Source organism: Myotis nattereri, assembly GCF_964212035.1.
Source record: "Myotis nattereri genome assembly, chromosome: 8".
Classification (NCBI taxonomy): Eukaryota; Metazoa; Chordata; class Mammalia; order Chiroptera; family Vespertilionidae; genus Myotis; species Myotis nattereri.
In genome coordinates this window covers 64,402,060-64,429,364 of record NC_138083.1, presented here as the reverse complement: position 1 = coordinate 64,429,364, position 27,305 = coordinate 64,402,060, and the positions used below count along the sequence as shown (strand labels likewise).

The following is a 27,305-nucleotide window of genomic DNA, read 5'->3' as shown; positions in this document are numbered from 1 at the left end:
AACAAACCTAAGAGTCCTTAATAACCTTCTTGCTATCTGGAATAACTATATATTGAAGGCTCATCTTAAAACTCTTTTTCAGGGAATCAGGCATTTCTTTTTTTAAATTTAATATGTTTTTATTGATTTTTAGAGAGAGAGAGGGATAGAGAGATAGAAACATCGATAAGAGAAACATCATCCATTGGCTGCCTCCTGCACGCCCCCTCCTGGGGATTGAGCCCGCAACCCCAGCATGTGCCCTAATCGGGAATCCACCCACTGACCTTCTGGTTCCTGGGTCCACACTCAATCACCGAGCCACAGCGGCCAGGCTCAGGCATGTCTTTAAGGAGCCTTGCTACTGGGTTGGTCATTGTTTTTAAAGCTTTTCAGTGAACAGAGCCAGAGAAAAAATATGTTTGTATGTTAAGATAATAATACCTCAGGAGTTCATACTGATATTTCCAAATTAAATTTAGGAATATAGGGGTTGGCTTAATTTGTTCTACTTTATATGTGTTACCTTCCATTCTGGTTCTCAAAAGACACTAGGGATGTAGAATATTTTATAACGACTCATTTACTTTGTCCCAAATTTCACACAAATATTAGTCCTAAAAACAGTACCAACTCCATCACCAAAATAATTCCTGAAAAATGTTTAAAAGTCTTTGTTTTCTCCATTCTTTCTGTGTGTGTGTGTGTTATGTTTTACCTACGTTGTCAGAGTATATAGCATCCTAGAGTCTCTCTTATATCCCTTTAGAAATCTTAGTTCTCCCATCCAAGTAATAACCAGGTCCGACCCTGCTTAGCTTCCGAGATCAGACAAGATCTGGCGCATTCAGCGTGGTATGGCCATAGACTAGAAATCTTAGTTCTACATGTAAATGTGTATTTAATATTCATCACCAGTTTTTGTTACTGTCTTTCCAGTTGTTCTGTCTATAGTCATTTTCTGGTGGATCCTAAGGAAGGACTCACAGGCATTATATTATAGTCCCTGATTTCTTACATGTTGATAACAGTTTACCTGCTGTCATAATACTTAAAAGTCAGTTTGGCAAGACATGAACTCCTTTTTACATTAGCTTTTCTTTGAGCAACTTAAATATATTACTTCATTTCTTTCTGGCATTCAAATTACTTTCAAAGTCAAATGGAAATCTTATTGTTTTTCCTTTATAAGTCACTTTTTTTTTTTTTAACCTAGGTTACCCAAGGGATTTTTCTCTCTACATTCTATTAATTGTACCTAAATATGTCTTATGGGCATTCTGGGTTAGTTTCTCCAGGTGCATAGTGTACTCTTTCATTATGTGAATTGAAATATTTTTTTCTCTTTTTAAAGAAAAATTTATTGAATCACTTTTATTATTTATTGTTCTCTTGCTTACTTTGGTGTTCTTTGGGTCCTCCTATTATATATGTGTTAGATTTTCTTTGCCCATTTTTTTAAAAATATATTTTATTGATTTTTTACAGAGAGTTAGGGAGAGAGATAGAGAGTTAGAAACATCGATGAGAGAGAAACATCGATCAGCTGCCTCCTGCACATCTCCTACTGGGGATTTGCCCGCAACCAAGGTACATGCCCTTGACCGGAATCGAACCTGGGACCTTTCAGTCCGCAGGCCGACGCTCTATCCATTGAGCCAAACCGGTTTTGGCTCTTTGCCCATTTTTTATATTTATCACAATGTCTCTCTAATTCTATTTGTCACTTCATTTCTTTTTTAATTTTATTTTAATTTTCTTCTTTTCCTCTTAAGAAATGATCTATTTTATTTTTTCATGTCTCTGTTCCTCTTAGTTTAATTAGTCTTCATTTCTAAAATGATGTGGTTTATTAATGAAATGACTAACCTTGCCTCAGCCTACTGGCTTCATAATTTGGCTTTTGGGAAGATGCTTTTATTGTCACAAACCTAATTTCATATTAGTAGTTCTGCCAAAAGGTAATAACTCTAGGTAAAGGTGGGTTACCTTTTGATACTCTTGTCTGACTTAATTTTAGTAAGTAAATATGAAGTGTTATTTCTAGATATGTAGCATTTAGTAGTAGATTCATATATATTTATGGAAACTACTTATAAAGTAGAGCCTTTTCAATATTGTTTGAATACAAGATTCTTCTAAGTGTTTGGTACTTTTGGAAACATAAAGGGAATTGCCAGTATGATGTTACTCTATGTTTTTATGCTTTTGAAATGACAGTTCATTTTTATTTTATGAGTATGATACCTGTTTATGACTTTTAGATATGTTATAGGAACATTTTACAAACCTGCCCTTATAAAATGCCCATCAGATTAAAATAAACATCAAATATAGTGTGACTGTTCTTAGATTTGGATTGTTGAAAAAAATAGTATCTATGTATGTGGTTTGTTTTTACCCCCAACTTTTTATGGTTTTATAATGTCTATATTCTAAATATATATATATACATATTCTTAAATTTAGGTTAAATGTGCACAGTACTGGCCAACAAAAGACGACCGGGAGATGCTGTTTAAAGAAACAGGATTCAGTGTGAAGTTCTTGTCAGAAGATGTGAAGTCATATTATACAGTACATCTACTGCAGTTAGAAAATATCAATGTAAGACTTTTCATGCCCCAAAGTTATATGAAGATTTAAAGAATTATTCTTTATTAGATTTTTTAAAAATTATAATTGGCACAATATTACATTAGTTTCAGATGTTCTTTGTTATTAGATTTGAAGTTCGGAGTAGCACATTTTTATCATAATACTTCCTTTTCTGGACCATTGAGATCAAATGAAGATGTGTATGCGAAGCACCTAATGCAGAATAGGAACCCAGTAAACGACAGCTCCTGGTACTTACCACTGTTCAAAGTAGCAAGCTGTTTAAAAAAATAACTTACTAGAATGTTGTTAATTTAAGTGATTCACCACACAGAAATTTGGCATTACTTAATTGGGAGAAATGGTGAAATAAATTGAACATGTGGTCTTAAGAGTGTATACTTGGATTTTTTCCAGAAATATAAGAATTGTTCTCTGGTACTTGGTTGAGATACATGTAAATGGTGGATTGTGAGCCTGCTGTTGTCAAGCTGGGGATCAAGACCTTTCTCTTCTTTTCCCACTTGCCTCTTTTACCTTCTTTGTATTGTAATTAGAATATCTAGAAAATATGAAATGAGAGTGATTCTGAAATGCAATTAGAAACTAAGAAAACTAGAAAATAGGAAAATGTTTGCCTGCCATAAATGACTTTAAGAATGTATCTAGTGCAAACAAAACAAAACAAAAAGGAATGTATCTAGTCCAGGGGTGGGCAAACTTTTTGACTCGAGGGCCACAATGGGTTCTTAAACTGGACCGGAGGGCCGGAACAAAAGCATGGATGGAGTGTTTGTGTGAACTAATATAAATTCAAAGTAAACATCATTACATAAAAGGGTACGGTCTTTTTTTTTTTAGTTTTATTCATTTCAAACGGGCCGGATCCGGCCCGCGGGCCGTAGTTTGCCCAGGGCTGATCTAGTCTATAATATGAGATACTCTTTTAGTTAACCATTAAGTAGATTAATTAACATGATTATTAACAAAAAAGGCTTTACAGAGAACAAAGGGATATACATAAAAGTATTTTCTAGATACCTAGAAATATTTCTATGGTTGATCTCTTGAATACCTCTTTTTATTTTATACTCTAAGCACAGGTACTTAGAGTACTATGTACTTAAGGCCCAGGTCCAGCTTTCCATGACATCCATAACTAAGCTTATTATGTGATCTCTTTAGGTCCTCTAAGAAGGCTCAGGGTTGGGAATTATAAGGCTTAGACTTGTAAATTTTTAAATTTCCCTTACTGTATTTATTCTGCACCAACTTAAGACATTTACATATGTCTTAAGCTATTTGATACTGGATTGTACAATGCTATTCCCAGAAACAGAACTGCATTTCCATAAACTTCTCATGGTTCTCTGAATCATCTTCTTTTGGTATTTATCCCAGGTACTTCATCTCTATGTCATTAAAATGAAGAAGGGCATAGATGTTTTTCCCTGTTTCTGAAACCTAATTGAAAATTGATTATATCTCAAATAATAAAACAGTGACTTTTGTGTTTTGTTTATCAGTTCAGAAAGCACTTTCACATATCATTTGACCCACAGTGTTCCTGGAATGTGGATAGAGTAAATATTCTTAATATCCCTTTACTTCATATTTTCTTTAAAAACCAACAAACACTAAAATCTGTTAGGTTATAGGATTTCCCCCCACATTCCTATAGACAGACTACTCAGCTAATAAATGACAGACCAGAACTCAAATTCAGATCTCCTATAGTCTAATGACATGGGGTTAAGTCTTTTGAAAAAGACTTTGTAGAAAAAGAAAGTTCTTGGTTCTAAAGCATCTTTCTAAAGTTGAGGTTACCATGTGAGCTGACCAACCACTCTGTTTTAGTTGCTAGCAACTGCATGATTTCTTACTGGCCTGGGTTCAGTCTACCATAATTAAATAGCAACAATTTGTTTATATTCTAGTTTAAGATCTTTAGTAAGAACTAGGAATGTTAGAAGAATAAAGTAGCATTTCAGTGTGAGAGGTAGAATTGCATTTGGTTAGATATTTAGACTCTGGAACCAAATTGCCTGAGTTTAAGTCCCAGCTCACCACTCTTGGTTGTGTGATTGGTCTCATCTACAAAGTGAGGATAATGATGTACCTATCTCATGGGGTCATTAAGTATCAAGTGAGTTAATACCATAATAATGTCCAAGACTCAGTGCAGGATCCATAGTTATTAGTAGTTGCCCATACCTTTTTCCTTTGAAATACTAATGAATTGCAAAGGACTGTGGAGTAATGGTAATTGAAAACAGGTTGAGGGAGAAAGAAATAATGAGGGAGGGATGAAGTAGGGCAGTGATGGCGAACCTATGACACGTGTGTCAGAGGTGACACGCGAACTCATTTTTTTGGTTGATTTTTCTTTGTTAAATGGCATTTAAATATATAAAATAAATATCAAAAATATAAGTCTTTGTTTTACTATGGTTGCAAATATCAAAAAATTTCTATGTGACATGGCACCAGAGTTAAGTTAGCGTTTTTCAAAATGCTGACACACCAAGCTCAAAAGGTTTGCCATCACTGAAGTAGGGGAGGATAGCCAACCTCACCTGCAGATCTTTTTTATTTTTTAAGCTTTATTGTTGAAAGTATTACATATGTCCCCCCCCCCCCCCCATTGACCCCCTCTAGCCCACCTTTGTCCTGCCCCACCCCCCACGCCGTTTCCCCTTACAGATCTTTCTTGATAATCCCTGAGCTTCAGAGAACCAGTTGGCTTCTAAAGGAGTCTGTCTGGCTTGTATCTATTAACAGATCCAGGGCCAAAAGCAGTCTGTGCAGGCCCTGCTCTTTTACAGAGCTCTTGTCTTAATGGATCAGTAAAGCTACATACCAGCAGTTTTCTCCAGTGTCTTGATTATAGCTAAGAATCTGAACTTTGGCCCCGAATGAAGAGATTCAATCTCTGCTTTTAAAGTGGCCCTGTGGCTTAAGCTGTGAAGATATTTTTTGAGGGGCTTTTAAAATACAAGGTCATCAAGAGTACTTATTTGTTTTTTAGGTGTTTTTTTAGTTGCCTTTCACTATTTTCCATAATACTGTTGGCCAGCTATATGTTTACCAAGTTTCAGGAATACTGTTGTAATGCCAGCAACTGGCCTTCTATTTCTCTGTTCCTGTAGATTTGCCCAAAACAGATGAGTGTCTAAGTATTATGAAGTTTAGCTGGGATTTGAGTTAAAACAGCATAAAGGTTTATCCCACCTGGAATGTCCTCTTCTCTGCCTATTTTGTGGCCTTCAAGCGCTATCACTTGTGTCCCATTTCTTTCTTAGATTTCATATCTGTGATGTATTTATTTCTGACAGCTACAAGCTTCTCTCAGTAATTTAAGTTTTACCATTGTACTGGCTTGTTCACTATTTTTACATGTGTATTGTGTATTTTGACTCCATATAACAAGGTTTTCAACTCCTCATGGGCACAGTCCTTACCTGTTACCTTTGAACTTCCTTTTGCCATTGCACTGAGTACATTTTTCACCATACTGCACCTGAGTGGTTAGTCTCAAATGCAGGCATGATCCTTTCACCATGCTCTAAAAACCCTCCATGGGCAATGCAGAAGTCTGTGACCCAGCCTAGCCTGGTCCTTGCCTCCTTGTCTAATCTCCTCGGGCACTCGGGATTTGTTCTTGCTAAAAGACTTACACTTCCAAGTAGGCTTTTCCTTGGGGGCCCATGCCCCTGAGTATTGCTTTTTTCTTTGCTTAGCATGAAAACCCCATACCCTAACTATTCATGTCACTCTCCTCCCCTTTGAATCTGGTGAGTTCTAGTAATCCTTCAAACTAAATCAAAGTAACTAAATATTTAACATGGACAATATTAATCTCCTGGCAAAAATAATGAGAGACTAAAGTAAGGCAGTGACAATGAGGGTACAGATTTGATAAGTTAGTATTTAGGAGATAGGGTTAACAAACTTCAATATTCTTCGAGTGCAGAGGAAATAATTCACTATTGAAAATGTGGAGAGTTTACAATTGATTAGAGCTTATTAGGGGCTACAATAAAGGTAATGAATTAGTATAATAGTTTCAGAAATAGTTTATGGTAAGCATTTATCAAGCATATGTTAGGCACTTTGCATTAGTCGTTTCAATTATTCCTCACAATAGCCTTCTAAGATAAGTACTCTTGTTAACCCCATTTATAGTCAACAAAATTGGGGATTAGGAAAGCCTTTTAGAATCATCATCTTGGTACCTCCTATATATGCTTAAAGTATAAAAATTATTAGACTTGGAACCATAGAGCTGTATAGATTTATACTAATTAGAAAATATGTAATATTATGTATATTGATGATAAAAAATAATAAGTAACTTGAATGGCTTTAGATGGCATGCTCTTAAATTATCATTGCCTTAAGCCTATCAGCTCCCCATTGTCTCAGACCTACTCAACTCTAGATTATCTTTCTGGTCTCCATATACAGGGTGGGGCAGACGTAGGTTTACAGTTGTGACTATGCAAAATACAGAGTTTACTTTTATGTTATTTATTAACTATTGTATTTTTCATAGAAATAACTGTAAGCCTACTTTTGCCCCCCCCATAATGAGTTTGAGATCCTTATTCAAAGACTTTAAATTTAGAATTCTCCTTCAAAAAATGTAAATGAGATTTTTGCCTTAAAAAGAATAGTGACCCACTGACATTTTTATGTAGAGTTAGTACACATAATGCAACATTTTACAGAGAAAATTTAGCAGGCATGTACAGAGCAGCTAGAGATGGGGATAGCTATGCAGTTGTGGATGCAAACCCAGGTGTATGTGGGTGTGAGATACAAAAGTGGGAAAGGGGTGGGAGGGATGGACTGGGCATCACTGAAGAAAAACGGATGTGATGTGATGACTTAGGAGAAGGAAAGAGTGCTTCCACAGTTTTGAAATAAGGATTTGTCAAATATTCTAAAGTCGAAATGTAGAGCTTGTTTGGAATAAAGATTCATTTTGTTTAGCTCTATCCTTTGGCAAACCTTTTCCCCCCACACATGATAAAGAGGGAAAGGGGGTCCAATTATGCATATAAACATTTTTTTTATATACCACAGAGTAAGCATATGTCTCATTGCTTTATGTGGTCTTTTGGGACTTAACATGGTTTTGTGAGTTGTGGTTTTTTTTGGGTTTTTTTAAAATATATTTTATTGATTTTCCACAGAGAGGAAGGGAGAGAGATAGAGAGCCAGAAACATCGACGAGAGAAACATCGATCAGCTGCCTCCTGCACATCTCCCACCGGGGACATGCCCGCAACCCAGGCACATGCCCCCGACCGGAATCGAACCCGGGACCCCCCAGTCCGCAGGCCGACGCTCCATCCACTGAGCCAAACCGGTTTCGGCGAGTTGTGTTTTTTTAATCTTTTTTTTTTTCCAGTAGGATTAAATTAAAGAAGTTTTTTAGTATAGTTTGGTAGAGAAGAAAAAGACCAATTTTTCAAAAATCTATTAGTGGAGAAGACTGTATTATACAAATAGTTGCAAGCATTTCTGGGAACTGGCTTTGAGTATCTCAGACAGCATGACCTGAATTTGGAAAAAAACACACACAAGGGACCACTAGTCTTGAGCCAAAATCATACAAGCAAAGAAAAAGCAAGCAGTCACTTAGGATTGTGAGGTAACCATAGGTATTGAGCCAGGAGATGATGTAATAACTGAACATATAACCACATAGGAACACTGGGCCACACCCTAAGGAGCACAGCTTATATGCAAGCAGGGTCCTGGGCTACCTCCCCAAGACCTGGGGTATCCAACAGGTTCATACCATACCTGGTTTAGGCTCACATGGACCAAGTCTGGCTCTGTTGTGCATGGTTAGCACTGCATGGTGGCTGATGACCACAGCAGGTGGTTGTCAGGTTGTTACCTGTCCATTTATGACTTTGTAAAAACCTTCTTAATTTGAATGTTTTAAATACCTTTCTTTAATACAGTAAATTTAATTCCTTCTTTCATATACAGTAAGATACTATCTTTTTAGTATACAGTTTTGAGGTTTTCTGGTTTTTTGGGTTTTTTTTAAATATATTTTATTGATTTTTTTACAGAGAGGAAGGGAGAGGGATAGAGAGTTAGAAACATCGATCAGCTGCCTCCTACACACTCCCCACCGGGGATGTGCCCGCAACCAAGGTACATGCCCTTGACCAGAATCGAACCTGGGACCTTTTAGTCCCCAGGCCGACGCTCTATCCAGTGAGCTAAACCGGCCAGGGCCAGTTCTGAGTTTTGACAATGCATTTAGTTGTGTAACACCCCCCATCAACATCCCTCTCCAAATTTTCTCATGCCTGTGTACAGTCAGCCCTACCCCCCACCCCCCACTCCCAGCTCCTCGAATCCACTGAGCTGCTTCTATTCCTATAATTTTGCCTTTTCCAGACTGTCATATAAGTGGAATCCTACAGTATGTATCTTTTACAGCCTGGCTTCCTTCACGTCCCATACTTTGGAAATGTTTTGAAGTCTAGTAACCACAATGATCATTTTTATTAGTAGTAGGGAGATCTTCTAGTACCTTAGTATATTAATCTGTGCAGGATCATGATATATTTGGAATTATGAAAGCTGGATATAAAATTAGTCACTAACACTATATACTGAACCTTTTTTAAATATATTTTTAAATTTCTGCACTGTTTTATCAGTTCTATACCTAACTGATATAACTTAGTCTGGGACTTAGGATTCTTAATTTCTACTGAAAAGGGGGAAATTTTATTATTTTTTTAATGAAAACTGACTTCAGTTTTGAAAATTTATATTGAAAGCTATAATAATAATGTTTAGCTGTTAACCATTAAAAATATCATGACTTTTTATGTTGCTTCTATGGCTTCTCCTACCAAAAACATCATAAAACTGAAAAATTGTGCAAAGACATGTTAGAGGATTATTGCTTCGTTTACAGAAATGAAAAGTACAAGGCACATAAGTGCTTCTTGGGGCAAAAGGCAATTGGCAAAAGCTAAGGAACATTTTCATAATGAGTTATTCAGAAATATAAGATCATCAGGAATATCCAGGAAGTGATAGTGAATGCCAGGCAGGCATTAAGAGACAGGAAACATTTAGCATGTTAGTAAACCATTTTAGCATATCAGCAAAGGCATATAAACAGTTTTAGGACTGGAAATTATTACCACAGGGAAAAGCAGCAATTAAGAGAGCAATTTCTATTAAAAAATGTAAAGGTTTTTTTTTTAAATTCTTAAGTTGTTCCTCTGTGCCTTTGTAGCAGAATCTAAAAGATAACTCATAGAATGGAAAAAGATTATATCTAAAAAAAATTGGAATTCCTAAAAGAGAAACCATTTAAAAATGTAAAATTATACTAGTAGACATTTTTAAAAATAGGGGAAAAAAAGAATCCACTCATCATCATGTATGAATTAAAAAAAATAATACGCAACATATATGGTACAGGTTAGTGGTTAAGAACCCAAATGCTGCACCAGATTGCATCTTTAAATTCTGGCTCTGCCGATTTCTAAATGTGTGATGTTGAATAAATCACTCAACCTTTTAGCTCTGTTTTCTCATCTATAAAATGTTTTGTTGTTTTTTTAATATATTTTATTGATTTTTACAGAGAGGAAGGGAGAGAGATAGAGAGTCAGAAACATCGATGAGAGAGAAACACCGATCAGCCGCCTCCTGCACATCCCCCACTGGGGACGTGCCCGCAACCCAGGTACATGCCCTTGACCGGAATCGAACCCGGGACCCCTCAGTCCTCAGGCCGACGCTCCATCCACTGAGCCAAACCGGCCTCGGCTATAAAATGGTTTTTAAAAGGATTGTTGTATGCTCAATACATAAAACACTTAGAATATACCTGCAAAATAATGTGTTAGCTATTATTAAAATATTCTAAAGAAAATTTTCCCAAACTTGTGTAAATTATTATCAAAAACCAAAGGAAAAATCAGGTACTAAAGGTCCATAGGATTAAAAGCATTACACAAAACACAACCTTTCTGAAGTAATTTTTTAAAAGAAAAAAGAACTAACTTTTCCCTTTGATTTTTACCTTTCAGAGTGGTGAAACCAGAACAATATCTCACTTTCATTATACTACCTGGCCAGATTTTGGAGTCCCTGAATCACCAGCTTCATTTCTCAATTTCTTATGTAAAGTGAGAGAATCAGGTTCCTTGAGTCCTGAACATGGGCCTGCGGTGATCCACTGCAGTGCAGGCATTGGGCGGTCAGGCACCTTTTCTCTAGTAGATACGTGTCTTGTTCTGGTAAGTGCCTCTTATGATCTAATTTAGGCATGTTTACTTTTGTATTGTTTCCATTAGCAGAAATGAGCTCTAATGTCAGTATCCTAGAACTGCGTTTTTCAAATTTAAACTTCTGCCTTTTTACAAAAAAACAAAACTAAAAATCTCATGTACACTATTGCAGCTGCACTTACAAGATATAAGAACAGTTGCACCTTAATACATCTATTGATGCCTATATATAGTATATTTCATTCAAAAATTGGATTGATGTATCAAAGTGAACTTTGACATGTGTAAAACTCCAGTGTCTATTCTATTAATGGTGACTATTAAAACTGAATTGTGTTTGTGCCTGTTCCCTGCCAAAAAAAATTTCAACAACTTTTTTCTTTTTTAGCTGTGGGGAGGTATGGTGGTTATAATACCATATCAATAGTCCAGGGCTGGCCGAAACCGGTTTGGCTCAGTGGATAGAGCATCGGCCTGCGGACTGAGCGGTCCCAGGTTCGATTCCGGTCAAGGGCATGTACCTGGGCTGTGGGCACATCCCCAGTGGGAGATGTGCAGGAGACGGCTGATCGATGTTTCTCTCCCATCGATGTTTCTAACTATCTCTCTCCCTTCCTCTCTGTAAAAAATCAATAAAATATATTTAAAAAAAAAATAGTCCAGGGCTGATGCAGTGGCTCACCAGTGTCATTGTGGATCTGGGCTCTTTCTGTTTTCCTTCTTCACCATCTCCAGATGGCTGCTGTGCACAGACATGAAGGCGGAAGGGCAGTGGGCAAAAAGCTTTACTCCTGCCACAATCTTCTTTAAAAAAAAAAAAAAAAGAGCACTAATAATCTCAGTGAACCTTTCTTTACATTAAGCCAGAACTGGTCATAAATCCTTCCTTAGACCAAACACTGGGCAAGTTGAACGAGTTGACTGTGATTGGTTTGGAATCAATTGTGAATCAGCTAAAAGTCCAAAAGTCCTCCATCTACTATTTAAACAGTTGAGGTGGGGAGAGAACAGGTGTCTGGGGAAGGTGGTTTTGTACAGACATGCAACTTTGATGATAACTTATCCTTGTTTCTTAGGAAGAACATAGGACATGCCAAAACTCTTAGCAATTATCCTGTATTGCTTCTCTTTCCTGGACTCTTAACAACAAAAGGCTTGAATAATTTACTTTCTACCTTTTTTTGCAGATGGAGAAAGGAGATGATATTAACATTAAACAACTGTTACTGAATATGAGAAAATATCGAATGGGACTAATTCAGACGCCAGATCAACTCAGATTTTCATATATGACTATAATAGAAGGAGCAAAATTTATAAAAGGAGATTCAAATATACAGGTAAGCTTTTTCAGGGGAAAAATAGTACCTGTGTAATATGATTAGCATCAAATAACTGCACTCCATTTAAGCAACTTATAGTCTCCCTTCCAAAAGGCATATTTACATTCATGTGGCAAATCCAGCTGGCCAATTTACAATTATAAAATTTAAGCTCACTTCCTCAAATATACCTACCTCAGCCTCATGTGAAATCCTGCCTGTTACTCAAAAGCCCTACTGGGAACAGCATTTCATTAAAGAAAATAAAATTTTCATGTAAGGAGGGTTTAAGCATTTAATCATTAAAATAAACTAGAAAAAAAAATAAACCAGAAAATTTAGGTACTTTTCTGCCGGAGTCCATTCATTGTCTTCACTAGCTGAGTTTAGACAGAGACCCCCAAAAGCTAGGAGCCCTTGAAAGTCCTAGTAAAGGTCAGGGCTTGAAAGTCCTAGCAAAGGTTAGAACTGTGCACCACCCAGTTAGTTTAGGGAATAATAGTTGAAGCATCCCCACCTTAGTTCCCTTCATTCCTTAGATACTAATGTAGATCCTTGTTGATTATTGTTAATCAGATACTCTGCCTACTCCTGGAAATCTATTGATGAGCTAATCAGATACTTTGTCCATTCCTGGAAATTGTCTGCTGATCTGTGTGTCATTGAAACCTCCTTACCCTAAGGGCTACTCCACATCAATAAAAGATTGGAGCACCCTGAGCATGGGTGGAAGTCCTTTGGGACTTGCCCGCCTGGTCCCCCAATATTGCAAAATTATCTCGTGTCTTTTTCTCTCATTTGTTGTGCGGCTCCTCTTTCAGATATCGAACCCTACTCCACGCAGAATGTGGAGGGAGTGTTACTCGACACTTTTCCTCATTAAAAACTTGATCTGAGATTATAGAATACTTAGTTTATATAATAGATATTTTATTGAGAATTTGAGGCAGTTGATTTTGGAGTGCCTTTTAGTTGAGTGAGTTTGCTGCTCAGAGGCATGGCAAAATGACATTATTGTGTTTTATTTTAATCACCAGCATATTCTCTCTCTCTCTCTCTCTCTCTCTCACACACACACACACACACACACACACACACACACACACACCCTTTGATGAGGGCTTTTCTTGTTGACAGATTCTGAATTTGTTGCATATTCCGGGATGTGGCCCAATAAGATTTTATTTTTGGCATCTCATTTTTTGACATTGTTGAGTTTTGTCTAGAATAAGGCCAAGTTGCTATAACTAGGTCTTAGTAGAGGACAGAAACTTCAGCTATTGACCAACATAAATTCTGGAGACAATTCAATATTTTTTATTGGGTACTTTCTTAAACTATCTGGTGTTTGAAGTTGCTGTGCTTTTTACAGGTAATCATGAGGGTTTATATGATAGTTAATCTAGAGTACCTGGCTTAAGATTCTGACCCTATTATTCATTAGCCGCATAGCGTTGAACAAGTTACTTAAACTCTCTCAACGCAGCTCATCTATAAAAAGGTTGTAATAAGAACAGTAGTAGTACCTGCCTCCTAAGATTCCTGTTAGGATTAAAAACTAGTGTACTTGAAGCATTAGGACAGTAAGTGCTTAGTAAGTATCTTTTGTTTCCTGACTTGCATCTTCAATATAAAAAATCTATTTGGACTTAGTAACAAAAATTTGAAATAAGGGAAGAAAGAAAAATGATATATAGTCATCTAAAGAGAAAACATCTTACTCTTATGTTCCATTATGGTAGTTTTCACAACTATTGGCAAAATATTCTTTCTGGATATGGTTTAAGTCCTCTTAGGTCCTTGCTCAGGAGAGGTTTAGTTTCACCCCGTTGTTTCTCAAATGAATTTCAGAGACCTCTGTCCTTGAGATCTGCTTTCTTTCTGGCCTCGTCTCACAGGATTCAGCTCAATGTGTTCTCATCTTCTCACCAAATTGTACCAAACTGTATTACTCACTGTCTTCCAAATATAACAAATTATAGAATTTTACATTCTTTAAGTCTTTTGTGAATCTACTACTATAAAACAAAAAGATGCATTAATATACAGCTTAATAAAATAGACACAGGAAAGTTGGAGTGTGGTAAAATGCCCTTTTCTTTTTAATTCCTCTGTTGTATAATAATGAGGCAAGTTAGAAACTCGTTTATCAGTGTATTAATGAATTTTCCAGGATTTTAAAAAATGTAAATATACAAGGACTGTTTTTAACAATGCTGTTTTGTATCAAAGTAACTCCAGGGAGTGCGCATCCCGTAAGTTCTATAAACGTATAGGTTGCATTGTTAATTTCTGTTTAAATCATTCAAATCCTGCAACAATAGCTATATAGTTCCTTATTCAGTAGACTTGAGACGCCATCTTTCCATGATAGGATCTTCAAAGGGGGCCACCCCGTCTACACCAAGTCATTTTGTGCCCGTGTTGAAGTTATAAATAATCAAAGCCATTCCTCTCTCTTCTGCCTCCTCTGCTACTCTGGTTATTGGTAGGAGATAGATGGTTGTCTTATTAGCCCTAGAAAGACTTCAGAGACCGTGATCCCCTGTGTTGAGGTTCTACTTACCTTCTCCCTTTTTGGCCTGTATTTTGTCACTGCCTTTATCTTCCAGAGGCCTAGAAATACTCTGCACCTCTTCTTCCTTGTCCTCTCTCTCTAGGGAGGGTGGCAGGAAGGGCAAAGGAGACTAATACTTGCCAGGTATGATGCTAGGCCCTTTCACCTGTCATCTTATTATCACAGCAGGCTTCGTGGGTAGGTGATGAAAATGTAATTTTTCTTCATTGTGGTCTAAATCCTGCCCACTCTGAAGTTTATGCATACTAGAGGAGTTTTCCCTAACCTGGTGTGGGCTGGCTACCTGGAGCTGCTAGAATTACTGGTAGGGTCAACCATATTAAAGTCCTTTGGCATCATGGGGACCTGCTTGGAGATCTCACCATCGGTTCTTCATTAGGTTAGATTGTGGCAAGGAATAAGGAGATATTAGATCACATTCAAGTGCCATCTTGGTCACTGCTTCTAGGGTTACATATCTGTGGATTAGGAGTCTTACAAAATCTGGCATTGGCTAAAATCTTCTCACCATGAGTAATATTTTAATGAGGTCCTTTTCTATTTATCAGCATTATAGGGTTTTCTTAAATTGACTATAGAATTTCAATTTGTAAGTTCTTTTAATATTAAGAAAAGCCAAAATTTGAGTGTTTGCATTTGTTTTTTTTCTCTTCCTTATCTAGAAACGGTGGAAAGAACTTTCTAAAGAAGATTTATGTCCTGTTTTTGATCATTCACCAACCAAACTAATGAATGAAAAATATAATGGGAACAGGATAGGGCTAGAAGAAGAAAAACTGACAGGTGACAGATACACAGGATTGTCCTCTAAAATGCAAGATACTGTGGAGGAGAACAGTGAGAGGTAAGAATAAAAAGATGAGACTGTTTTTTAGAAAGGTCAGTAGATGTGAACTAATGTAGGCCCTTTGTTTATTGAACTGATATAACCACTTATTTATTACCTGAAGGTATTTAAGTAGTATATGATTACATCACTGATCTCAAGGAATTTCCCATTCTAATAAGAAGCCAATACTTACAGACAGACACCTGTTGGAAATGTTGAACAAAATACGAATTGAGCATAAAAGTTAATATATATAATTGGGTGCTAAAATATATAGCATGGTAGAGAAAATAAATGGTATGAATACCTGCCATTTGTACAATTATGTAGTGTTTGTACTATAGTTATAATGTAATTGGTAATCTGGCTTTTATAAAATTATAAAATATTTAATTGAATGTTAAAGCTTAATTCTATTGGAAAAAGAATAAAGTTTTTTAAAAATCTAATATAGTAATAAATTACTTTTTAAAATCTAATATAGTTGTAAAAAAAATCCGCATCATAACTTTTAGATATAATCTACATACCATTAAGTTTATTCATTTAAAGTGTACATTTCTATAGATTTAGTATATTTACAGTTGTATAGTCATCACCATAATCTAAATTTTGGAACATTTTCATGGTCCCAATCTCTATAGCTATTTTTTTTTTTAAATTCAAGATCTAATTGAGGATCATGCATTATATTTGGTTAACATGATTCTTTTTTTAAAATTATCTTTTTATTGATTTCAGAGAGAGGAAGGCAGAGGGAGAAAGGTAGAAACATCAATGATGAGAGAGAATCATTGATTGGCTGCCTCCTGCACACTCCCTACTGGAGATCAAGACTGCAAACTGGGCATGTTTCCTGACAGGGAATGGAATGGTGACCTCTCAGTGGATTTTCATCCACTGAACCACACTGGCCTAGCCAGTTAATGTGATGCTTTAGTCTCCTTTAATCTGTTTGCCACTTTTTTTTTTTCTTGCTTGACTTTGGCGTTTTTGCAGCTTCTAGACCAGTTCCTTTTTTAAAATATATTTTTACTGATTTCAGAGAGGGAGAGAGAGATAGAAACATCAATGATCAGAGAGAACCACTGATCGGCTGCCTCCCGCACGCCCCCAACTGGGGAACGAGCCCACAACCCGGGCATATGCCCTTGACCTGAATCGAACCCGAGACCCCTCAGTCCACAGGCCGACGCTCTATCCACTGAGCCAAACCAGCTAGGGCAAGACCAGTTCCTTTTAGAATGCTCCTCAATCTGGATTCGTCTGATTGTTTTTCATTATTAGGTTCAGGTTAGACATTTTGGTTAGGAAAAGGTTGGCTCTTAATGTCATAGTAGACACTGAAAAGGCATTCAAGATTTTTCATCAAGCTACATGATCAAAGCCTTGCTTTAGGAAAATTACTGTGGCGATGTTTAATTTGGAGGCAGGAAGACTGGTTAGTTTTTTGCAGTAATATAGGCAATTGTAACTTACATGTTACCTTTTGCTGTTCTCTATGTAGTCCTAGGGTCATTATCTTGGAAATCAAAGAGCTTCCATTGGAACATAAATTCTGTATTAAGCAAATGAAAGCTAGAGATCTGTATGGACAGAGTAATAGGCACTCCCACGACAGACTATTCTTGGACCTAATAAGTTGAAGGCTTTTATCAAGGGCTTTGTCAAAAATCAAGTATAAACACAAAAGGGGATCAGATGATAGGGGACCCGCTTATCTTTCCACTTCTGGCTGGTTAGCAAAGAAAGAAAGAAAAGAGATCAAAGGACTTGTATGCATGCATATAAGCCTAACCAATGGACATAGACACCAGGGGGGTGAGGGTATGAGTGGGGGGTAAGGGGCAAGGGAGGGATGAGGACACATGTGTAATACCTTAATCAATAAAGAAAAAAAATAAGAAAGAAAGAAAGAAAACTGACAGTCACCAGTTCAAGAAAGAAAGCTCAATGCTTATTATGAGGTCCTACTAAAAGTATTTGTTAATGTTTTATGTATTATCAGAACACATCTTTGGACCGTTTAGAGTACTGAGGCTTTTTATCCCTTTTAGTTGTTTATGTTTTTGAGAATTTTCGTAAGAGTTTATTTGAGCCAAATCTTTCCCTTTTAAAAAAAAATTACAATGTTTGAGTTGAAAAACGTGTGTGTGTGGGAAGTGTGGATATTTGAGGTTAGGTCCTCTGTATGAGAGTAATTAAGTCCTGCCAAGCACTTCTTATAATTTGTTCATATTTATTCGTAGTGTTCTACGGAAACGAATTCGAGAAGACAGAAAAGCTAACACTGCTCAGAAGGTGCAGCAGATGAAACACAGGCTAAATGAGACTGAACGAAAAAGAAAAAGGTGGTTATATTGGCAACCTATTTTCACTAAGATGGGGTTTGTGTCAGTCATTTTGGTTGGCGCTTTTGTTGGCTGGACACTGTTTTTTCAGCAGAGTGTCCTATAAATAATACAATTGTGCCCAGCAAGCTTCTGCACTAATAGCTGACAGTGTTGCATTAATCACAAGGATTTTTCTCTTAGCGAACTTCTCATATCCCCCAAAATGGAGCAGTAGAATAGATACCAACCAGATAAATAATATATTCAGTCCTCAGCCCAAGTTGTAAACGGTGATCTAAAATAAAGACTCTAATGCCTGTTAAAAACTGGTACATTTTGCAACTGTATTCATACATGTTAAACGTAATATTTCACCTGACCAAATTGAGGAAGATCCTTTATCACAAGGATTTGTTTTTGATGCTACCTGGATTTTAACCTGCACTTGATACAAGCAATAAATATCGTGGTTTTATCTACATTATATTACTGAAAAGAAAATGACCTTTAAATAATGTGTGTAATGTATAATGTACTATTGACATGAGCATCAATAATTTATATTCTTAACCATTTCAAGGTAAATATATTTTATAAGTATTTAATCTTACTTTTGTAGTTAAATGTACTTTTTTAGAAAGCTAAATTTGAAAAATTTGTTATAATAAAAAATTGTATGTGGTTCAATTGTACTGGATATTTTCATAAGGAGAAATTTGAGCAGTTAGAATTCCTAGTAAGCATTTTTTTTTAACCATATCTATGCATTTTTTTTTAATGTTTTCTGGTTTTTCCAATTTTAAAAAGAAAATCAAACAAAATTTTCCCCTAAAAATATATTTGAAAGGAAATTCTCCTTACTGAATAGTCAGGTAATACAGTTGATCAAGACTTTGTAAAGAAGTTGGTTTCTGTAAAGCCCATTACTTATACTTCTTATTTTTTATGACGATTTCAATGTAACTACCCTAATTTATAATTGGGGTAAATCATGATTTAGAAAATAAAAATCAGGAGCAGCATTTTACTGCCATGATTTCAGTATACTAGACTGAATTTTGAAATAAATATTTTTTTAAGTTCTTTCTACTTAAATAAATAGTATGATGATTTACAAACTTTACATTGTCCCTTTAACTTCTTAATGGGTATTTTTAAAGTATATTGTTTAATGAATTTAACTGCTGCTGGAATGGCAGTTTTCTTCAAACCCTACATTCCATTAAGTGTTCAACTTATTTAACTTAAACTTTAAATAGTTGTTATACATTTAATTGCTGAAATAATGAAATACCATTATTTTACTGGTTTTCAAACTGTGCTCATTAGATTTCTAAGGGGTCAACAAGAAGTGGTAGGAAAGACTCCAAGGTATCAACCTTTACTTTCAACCGGACCATCTCTCTCCTTTATTTCTTCTATATACTACGTAAGATTTTTGCATGAAGTTTAATTATTTTAAGGGATTAGTTATAACTTAAAAAAACAGTTTGAAAACCATTGACAGATGTTTTGAGTTGATTTGGTAGCCTTCTTGAATGTGTTAATTGTGCTGCAAGTATGAAAGAGGATGTAGGTGGTACTACATATTAAATAAACTTCTGCCTGTGTCCTAATTCAGTATTACTGTGTCCTGTAACCTTTAAATGGAAAGGAGGTAAGAGGGACATTTTCTTATGTCTGTCTGCATTAAATCTGTGTTCAAGCACCAAGACCTTTATGTTTTAGTTCATTATTGTTTAAAATCTTTCTTTCCAACTTGTCTTGCTTTGTTAAAATACAATATATTATTCTGCAACTCAAATATGGCTAGACCATATTAAATTTCCAGTTGAAGATAGCCTTGCTTTAAACAAAAAGGTAAAGACTTATTATGGAAAGCAAATGCTGATCATAATGCACACTGCCCCACTGCAGGAGAATGAGCTTCATTGGATTCAGTATCGCAGCTTTGCTTTTTGTCTGCTTTCTGTCCTTCTGGGTGGTGTTTGTTGTAACATTTTTAAAATTATAGTCAGTGTAGTAAACATTTGTTGATGAACTTCTGCAATGTTAGTTATCTTACCTCCTCCAAGCAGGTCCTTGAGGATAGTGTGTTAAGTTTTTACCAACAATAATAATAGGTGCCATGTACTAATTGATAATATATGGCAACATGCTTTGGTGCCTATAGTCTTCATCCTGACCCTTTATTAAATGAGGGGTGCTAATCAGAGAGAAGGACACAAACATGGCTCCTGCCTTCTCAGGTAACAGCCAGAGGAAAAAGTTACTAATCCATGACGGGTTCTACATATTTACACAATTTGTATATGCTTAGGTCTTCATAATATTTTCTAATTTTAACAGATTTTCAGAGTCAGTTGTATAGTTTGATTTTAGTGAAGTAGTAATATTTTTAATAGGTTAAGGAAGAAAAAAGGATATTTTTAAAGTCAGAGGCTTTATTATTTACATTAAGAAAAGAACATTTACAATAACATCCAGTTCATTTTTGTTTATATTTACTCCTACTAATAAACTGACAGTAGCCTTTGATTTAATGCCATCTTCTCTGACTACACCAACTGTGTATATCCAGGTTTCACCAAGTATTTTATGCTATCTTATATTGATTTTTATCTATGCTTGCACATATATGTAAAAATACAATTCTCCATATATAATTTAACCATATGTAAAATTAAAATAATACCCTTTTTCTGAATTCTTAAGAGGCTTAAAAATGTAATAGAGAACTTTAGAACAATATAAAGACCATTTCTCATGTTTAAAGAATATTTTCTATATTTTCTCTGATTTTCTATCTTTTTGGTCCATTTCACTGTGAGTTAATATTTCTATCAAGGAATGAACATAAAAAGAGAAAGGAAGTGAGAATCTTGTTGATTACAAAAAAAAGTAGCTCTGCTTAACAGGTATGTCAGAGGAAGGAGTTGTAACGCTTACATTAATTTTATAAATATTTTTATATAAACTAGAATTGATGGTGTGAATCAAAAGGTACATACTGGTTTATAAAGTAGTTTATGACATCAAGCAGTCCTTCAGTTTTAATATCAATTCCTTCTTTGTTTTCAGCATCAATTCAAAGTGATGGTTGCTACCATTTATTGATCGTTTACTGTGTGCCAAGCACTGTGCTAAGCACTTTTCATATGTTATATTATCCTATTTAATCCTCACAACAAGCTTTTGAGGTAGGTGGTGTTATTATTAAGTCATAATCAACCTGAGACTTGACATTTCTACATTCTTTTACGCTATCTTTGAAAAGTCTCATGTGTATAGTTTATTTTAGAATTAGATATCTCTCCAAGAAAGACATAACCTTGTACAAATCATATTTCCCTCTTTGAAAAATATCTCTGACTAGATTCTATAGAAATGCAGGCCAGAACCTGATTACATTAGAAATATTTATATTGACCATTATATACTCCTATTTTAATGAGTACCTACATTTCCAAAATGCCTGCCTGGCTATTATATTTTAAATCTAGTTGTCCTAGATTTTTACTTTCAGATATAAATCTTATAGAGATTTTTTATGTAGTCTATTATAAGCCTAATGCTTATTATGTATATCTGTGTTCAGGCAAGAGTCTAGGAGTTATGCCTGCCAACATTAACTTATTTTTCTCCCAATGGGTCCACATGGGTTTGTCAGGGGGCAGGGAGTGTGGATCTCTTAGTCTGCTGCACACTAGCAGAGGGTGCAGGGGTGGAGGGTGGCTGACGTTGGAACTTGGTGCATTGATCCTAGTCTGGGACTAAGTGCACAGCAGAAATGTCTGCACTGTGCTCCTGTGTTCTCATTTCTACATTAGCAGTTAATTATGTCTCTTATTTTAAGAAACCCTTTTTTGGCTTTGACTTATTTAGATGGTAGGAGCACAAAACCTTATGAAATGAAATTTTGAAAAATAGAGACATATTATTTTTCCCACATAATAAAATGAAGTTCTCCCCACAGGTCTTGGTCATTCTTTGAATAATTTATTCTGGAATTGACCTGTGTGTTTTTTTTTAATCTTTTCCCTTAGTTAATTGGTTTGAATCTGATTGCATTTTTCCTTATACCTACCTTCAAAACACTGTTTACGGGACAGCAATACCAGCAGCCCTTACAGCAATGGATGTGTTAGAAATTCTAGCCATCTATTGTTCCACCGAATATGAGTGATAACATGCCTCAGTGGGAAGAAACTCAGATTGTGGAAGCTCCACAATGCTTGTTCTACTCAAGAATCCTCACTCCAGAAATTATGTACTTATCGGCTATATCCATGTACCTGGCCATAATGGAGCCATTTCATTGTTCATCCAGATTTGGGAATTTAAGCTTTTAAGATTTGGAAATTTTATGCTACCCACTTGATTAGGTAGTGTGCTAAAGAAAAAACTTCTAGGGAAATGGTATGGGTTTGCTGTCTCATTTTTCCCTCAACAGTAGGGACATTCATCACATTCAGATTGCTCTAAGCACAAGTGTTTTCTCTCGATACTCTTCAGAGAAAGGGTTACCTCATTTGGCCACTGGATTCTAGAAACTTTGGGGAGAATTTTTCCTCACAGTCAGTGCTCATCCTTTTGTCAAGTTGTATGCATTCACTCCATCACAGAGCGCGGCCAAGTGTAAGCGGCGGTTCAGACAAGAAGCCACTGCTTGGTTTGGGAGGCTTTGTCCTGATCAGTAACAGTCTGAACAGCTGACAATGAAAACATGTTAAAGTGCTCTGACACCTCTGTGCAATCCACTAGGAGAGGGAAAAATTCAATCTTTTGAACTCTATTTTGGTTTTATAATTTTGAGTGGAATATGAGAATTATGGGATTTAGTGAGGATATTACAGAGTCGATTTTAATATTGTCTGGTTTTCCATTGCATAGTATGTTTGGGGAGCTATAAGGAGACTTGCTTAGGAATTTTTTTCTTTAAAGAGACCATTTGGTGCTCTAATTTGGCATAGATGTTTTAGACACGTAATGGTGTTGATATTTCAAATGTCTGCTATAAAAAAGTTGTTTTGAGTTTGGGAATTCAAGAGAGGGAAACTGGTTAAGTTCATTTTGTTTATAAGGCAATGCTTTGCTCATCTTAGAGGAGTTTTTCTTATTCCATTGGCAGAACCTATTTTGGGTGCAGTTTTGATTTTCTATTACTTCAGGTGTGGAGCCGGCTTGGGAACCTTTTGCTCTGTGTGTGAGCCCAGCCCTCATTCCATTCCAGCATTAGCACGGGGGGTCAGTATCTGAGGGCTACTGCTCCAAAGGAAGCACCAAGCAGGACTAATTCCACTTGATTTATTTGAACCGATTTCACTTTTATCTTGTTAAATAAAACAGCAAAAAATGATTCAGGTGAATCCCCCCCCCCCCCCCCTAAAATGAACTCATTTGTCTTTTCAGTCTTGGAAATAGTCTTTTAAAATCGTTAACATTCCCAATGATTTCATCTTATTTTCTTGTCCCCCATAATAATACTTAAAAAGAAAAAAAAGTGAATTTTTAAAAACACTGTTTCTTTCAGTTGTTGTAAATGGTAATTTTCTTTGGTAATTGTGTCTTTAATACCCTGTTGGGGAAGACAGCATTGTATGTTGAATAGCTACAATTCTGCCGATCAGTTTAAATATATAACCTAAATTTAACCCCCATAGTACCTTTTCTAGATACATCACATTACCCCTATTTTGAGGTAATAAAACTGAGTCGAAAGATAAGTACCTTGTTCAAGATTGCTCAGCTAGTACATACCAGAGCTGGGATTCAAACTCTACTCTTTAGAATTCCATTAACTACTAGATCTCATACTTTTTCCATTATGTCACACTGACTCTGTTTTTATGCAATATTTAAACCAGATATTTAGATTGAAAAACATTAGGCAACTACTTTTACTTGTTAACATTTAAAGTAACCCTCTATTTCTTAAGTGAAACAAAAATCTTAGGAAACAGTTTAAACTACCAATAGACCAGAGAAATACTGTAACATCCAAATGTTCAGTTTAAACCATTATTTCATGCACTTTGGCTGGGTTAAGTTCCTTTGTTTCACTGAACAATTTTGTGAATGCTGGGGAATAAAGATGTGTTTTGTAGCAGCACATTAAGCAGCCATAGTAGTTTTTGTGACCCACAGGTGTCTAAGGAGACTGTTTTCTTGATGACTTGACATTTCTCTGTCGGTGCTAGAAAATCTGAGAAAACGGGTATTGAGAACACCAGAGTGCTTGGTACTATTGTTCTTTCCTTCAGTAGAAGGAGCCAGTAGTCAGGAGAAACTCCAGTCGTGGTATTTTGGGGTTTTTGACTAAATGTTTTGGAAAAATATATGTGGGTATGGTTTATATATCCTGTTTATATATGTGGGGATACAATAATGACAAGTACTTAGATTTGGGTTTTTTTGTTGTTGTTGTAGTGAGAGAAGTTGGGGGAAGAATGAAAATACCATTTATCTAAAAAGTTTGGCTATTTGCAAACATTGTGAAATAACATAAAAAACTCAACTGCCCTAAAAATAGCTGTTTCATCTGTCTATTGTTTGTTTAAACTCTCATTTATCTTTTTGGCATTAAAATACAATAAATCAATTACTTTATGTCTGTGTTTTCTTTTATATTGATAGTAACTAAATTGTGTCACCAGTTCTATATTGCTATATTCATTAATGTTATCTTCAGGACAAAAAGCTGCTGCTAATAGGCCGTGATTTTAATGTTCAAACATTACATTAATAATATTTTTAGCAGTATGATACAGTGGAGGTCCAAATTGGATTAGACTTTTGAATTGAATGGAAAAGTGTTGGTAAGTCTAGCACATACATATAGTCTTGCTAAACAGTGGTGGATCTATTTTTTTAAAACCTGTCTGTCAGTATCTCACATGGAGGTTATTTCTTGAGTAATATAGTATGACCAACAAAATTCATAGTAATTCCTGGAAAAACAATATGAGTTATGGTGCTTTAACATGAGCCTACCTCACACCACCAATTCTGTTTGAAAACCTAGCACTTAAGCAATTTTACCAATATACAGTGAAGCACTTAAGTGTGGTTGAATGTGATATGTTGGAATGTTTCTTGTTGCCTTTTTAGTTCATTGTTAGTCCTTTTATGTTTGTGTGTATCTATGTACATCTGTGTGTTTGGTAAATATGAATTGAATAGATGACTTCTTATTTTATGTTTTAGGCCAAGATTGACAGACACCTAAGTATTCATGACTTGAGAATATTCTGCAGCTATAAATTTTGAACCATTGATGTGCAAAGCAAGACCTGAAGCCCACTCCGGAAACTAATGTGAGGCTTGATAAACCTATAGATTGCCTCACATTTATCTGTTTACAAAGTAAACTTTACATCCAGGGAAAGAAGAGCACCACCAGCAGAAGACTTTGCAGAACTCTCTAATTTGATGATTTGTTAAGTTTTTTAATCTAATGTATGAAATGTGGAAAGATGTAAAAGAAATAAATTAGGAGAGACTACTTTGTATTGTACTGCCACTTTTACTGTATTTTTATACTTTTTGGCAGCATTAAATATTTTTATTAAATAGACCATGTTGGTTTGTGTGCATTATCTTAGCACAGTTCTACTTCAAATAATGTTTTCTTTAGGATTTACTCTCAAATTTTTTATAACTAAACAGTTGACATGTAACGCTGGCACTTGCTTCTTGAGGTTGTTTTGTTTTTTTTTTAGTTACCCCTCAGTAGCCTATCAATATAGATTAGGTAAAAACAATAAAAGGAAAGTAATATTCTTTTACTGCTTGGAAAAATAGTAATATGGATAATGGTATTAATTCCAAATAAGTATAGCAACTCGGTGCAGTTTTTAAAAATCACAGTGTTATTTATCTAACACAATATTGTGTTAGATGTTGTTTTCCCCAAACATTTCCTGTTTTAAAGAGACCAGCAATTCTTTCCTGAGTGAGGCTTTTGACTCCTTTATCATTTTTTTAAATATATATTTTATTGATTTTTACAGAGAGGAAGGGAGATGGATAGAGAGTTAGAAACATTGATGAAAGAGGAACATCAATCAGCTGCCTCCTGCACACCCTCAACTGGGGATGTGCCCGCAACCAAGGTACATGCTCTTGACGAATCGAACCTGGGACCTTTCAGTCCGCAGGCCGACGCTCTATCCACTGAGCCAAACCAGCTAGGGCATCCTTTATCATTTAAATTCCCAACTAAGTGATGGGTTTGGTTTATGTATCCAGTCAGTTGTCAAGTTATTGGTGATTTTCTTGTTGTCCAAAGATACTCAAGCCTCTGCATCACATAAGCATCACCTTAACAATATAGTAACTCATAATTTATTTTGTTTTGCCAACTGTGAAAGTTTTATAATACTGTTCATTGAATAAACCTATTTTATCTTTTTTTCTTTATTTATTTTCTATCTTATCTTTAAAAATTTTAGGTAACCTTATGTTCTTTTCAACTGTTTTCCAGGGATTCTTAGGTCTATTTTAGGAGTAAGCAAACTATTAATCCTTGCTAAATATTTCCTAAAGAATGCACAAAAAGTTTATTATGCCACAAAGTGGTACAGCAAAGATAATCCATTGTTTCAACAAAGCTTAAAAGAATTACCAGAGAAATAAGCCAGTCAGAGAAAGATAAAATCACATGATCTCATATGGAATATAATGAACAACAAACTGATGAGCTAAAAATAGATCCAGAGACATAGAAGTATCGAACAGCCCACCCAACCTCAGGGGGGATGTGGTGGGGAGTGGGGGGGGGGCGGTATGACGGTGGGAGATCAAGTCTTGTATGCAAGCATAACCCATGGACAGCCAGTAGGGGGTGGTGAGGGCATGTGCTGGACGAGGGGGGTGGGGTTAGGAATGAGCAGGGAGAGGTCAATGGGAAAAGGATTCATATATAATACTTGAAACAATAAAGAATTAAAGGGTTATCAGAATTCAACTGCTTCAATTTCCTCACTTCCCATATTTACCCCACTAGTACCTGACTTTCTCATATCACTCCAGAAATGACCTAGTAAGGTCATCTTAACTCATACTATAGCCAGATACAGTCAACACTCTTCATTTCTACCTTATACGACTTGATTATAATATTAAGTCTTTTGAAGCTTTCTTCTTAAGACTCAGAAACATCAATGTGAGCAACATCTATCAGCTACCTCCTGCACAATTTATTTTATTTATTTAGTCCTCACCCAAGGACATGTGGAAGTTTTAAAGCAGAGGATTTATTGAGACTTGGCTAGGCTTTAAGGCAGTGGTTTTCAACCTTGGCTGCACATTAGAATTACCTGGGAATCTTTAAAATCCTGATTTCTGGGCCTCATCCTCCGGAAAGTCTTTCTTTGTTAC

At 35.8% G+C, this 27,305-nt stretch overlaps 1 protein-coding gene across 6 annotated transcripts in view; it reads left to right on the top strand.

The window, feature by feature from the left end:
- Window positions 1-26,337, top strand: part of PTPN2 (protein tyrosine phosphatase non-receptor type 2) — a 66,463-nt gene extending 40,126 nt beyond the window's left edge. For 5 of the 6 annotated variants that reach the window (XM_081096888.1, XM_081096893.1, XM_081096890.1 and 2 more), the window contains 5 exons: window positions 2,449-2,586; window positions 10,662-10,871; window positions 12,050-12,202; window positions 15,425-15,606; window positions 17,841-19,043. In XM_081096888.1, the coding sequence (XP_080953014.1) occupies window positions 2,449-2,586; window positions 10,662-10,871; window positions 12,050-12,202; window positions 15,425-15,606; window positions 17,841-18,048 (891 nt within the window). In that variant the 3' untranslated portion in view covers window positions 18,049-19,043. Of the gene's footprint in view, window positions 1-2,448; window positions 2,587-10,661; window positions 10,872-12,049; window positions 12,203-15,424; window positions 15,607-17,840; window positions 19,044-25,130 lie in introns of those variants that run through there. The other variant, XM_081096889.1, reaches the window with a different exon arrangement.
- Window positions 26,338-27,305: the final 968 nt, after the last annotated feature.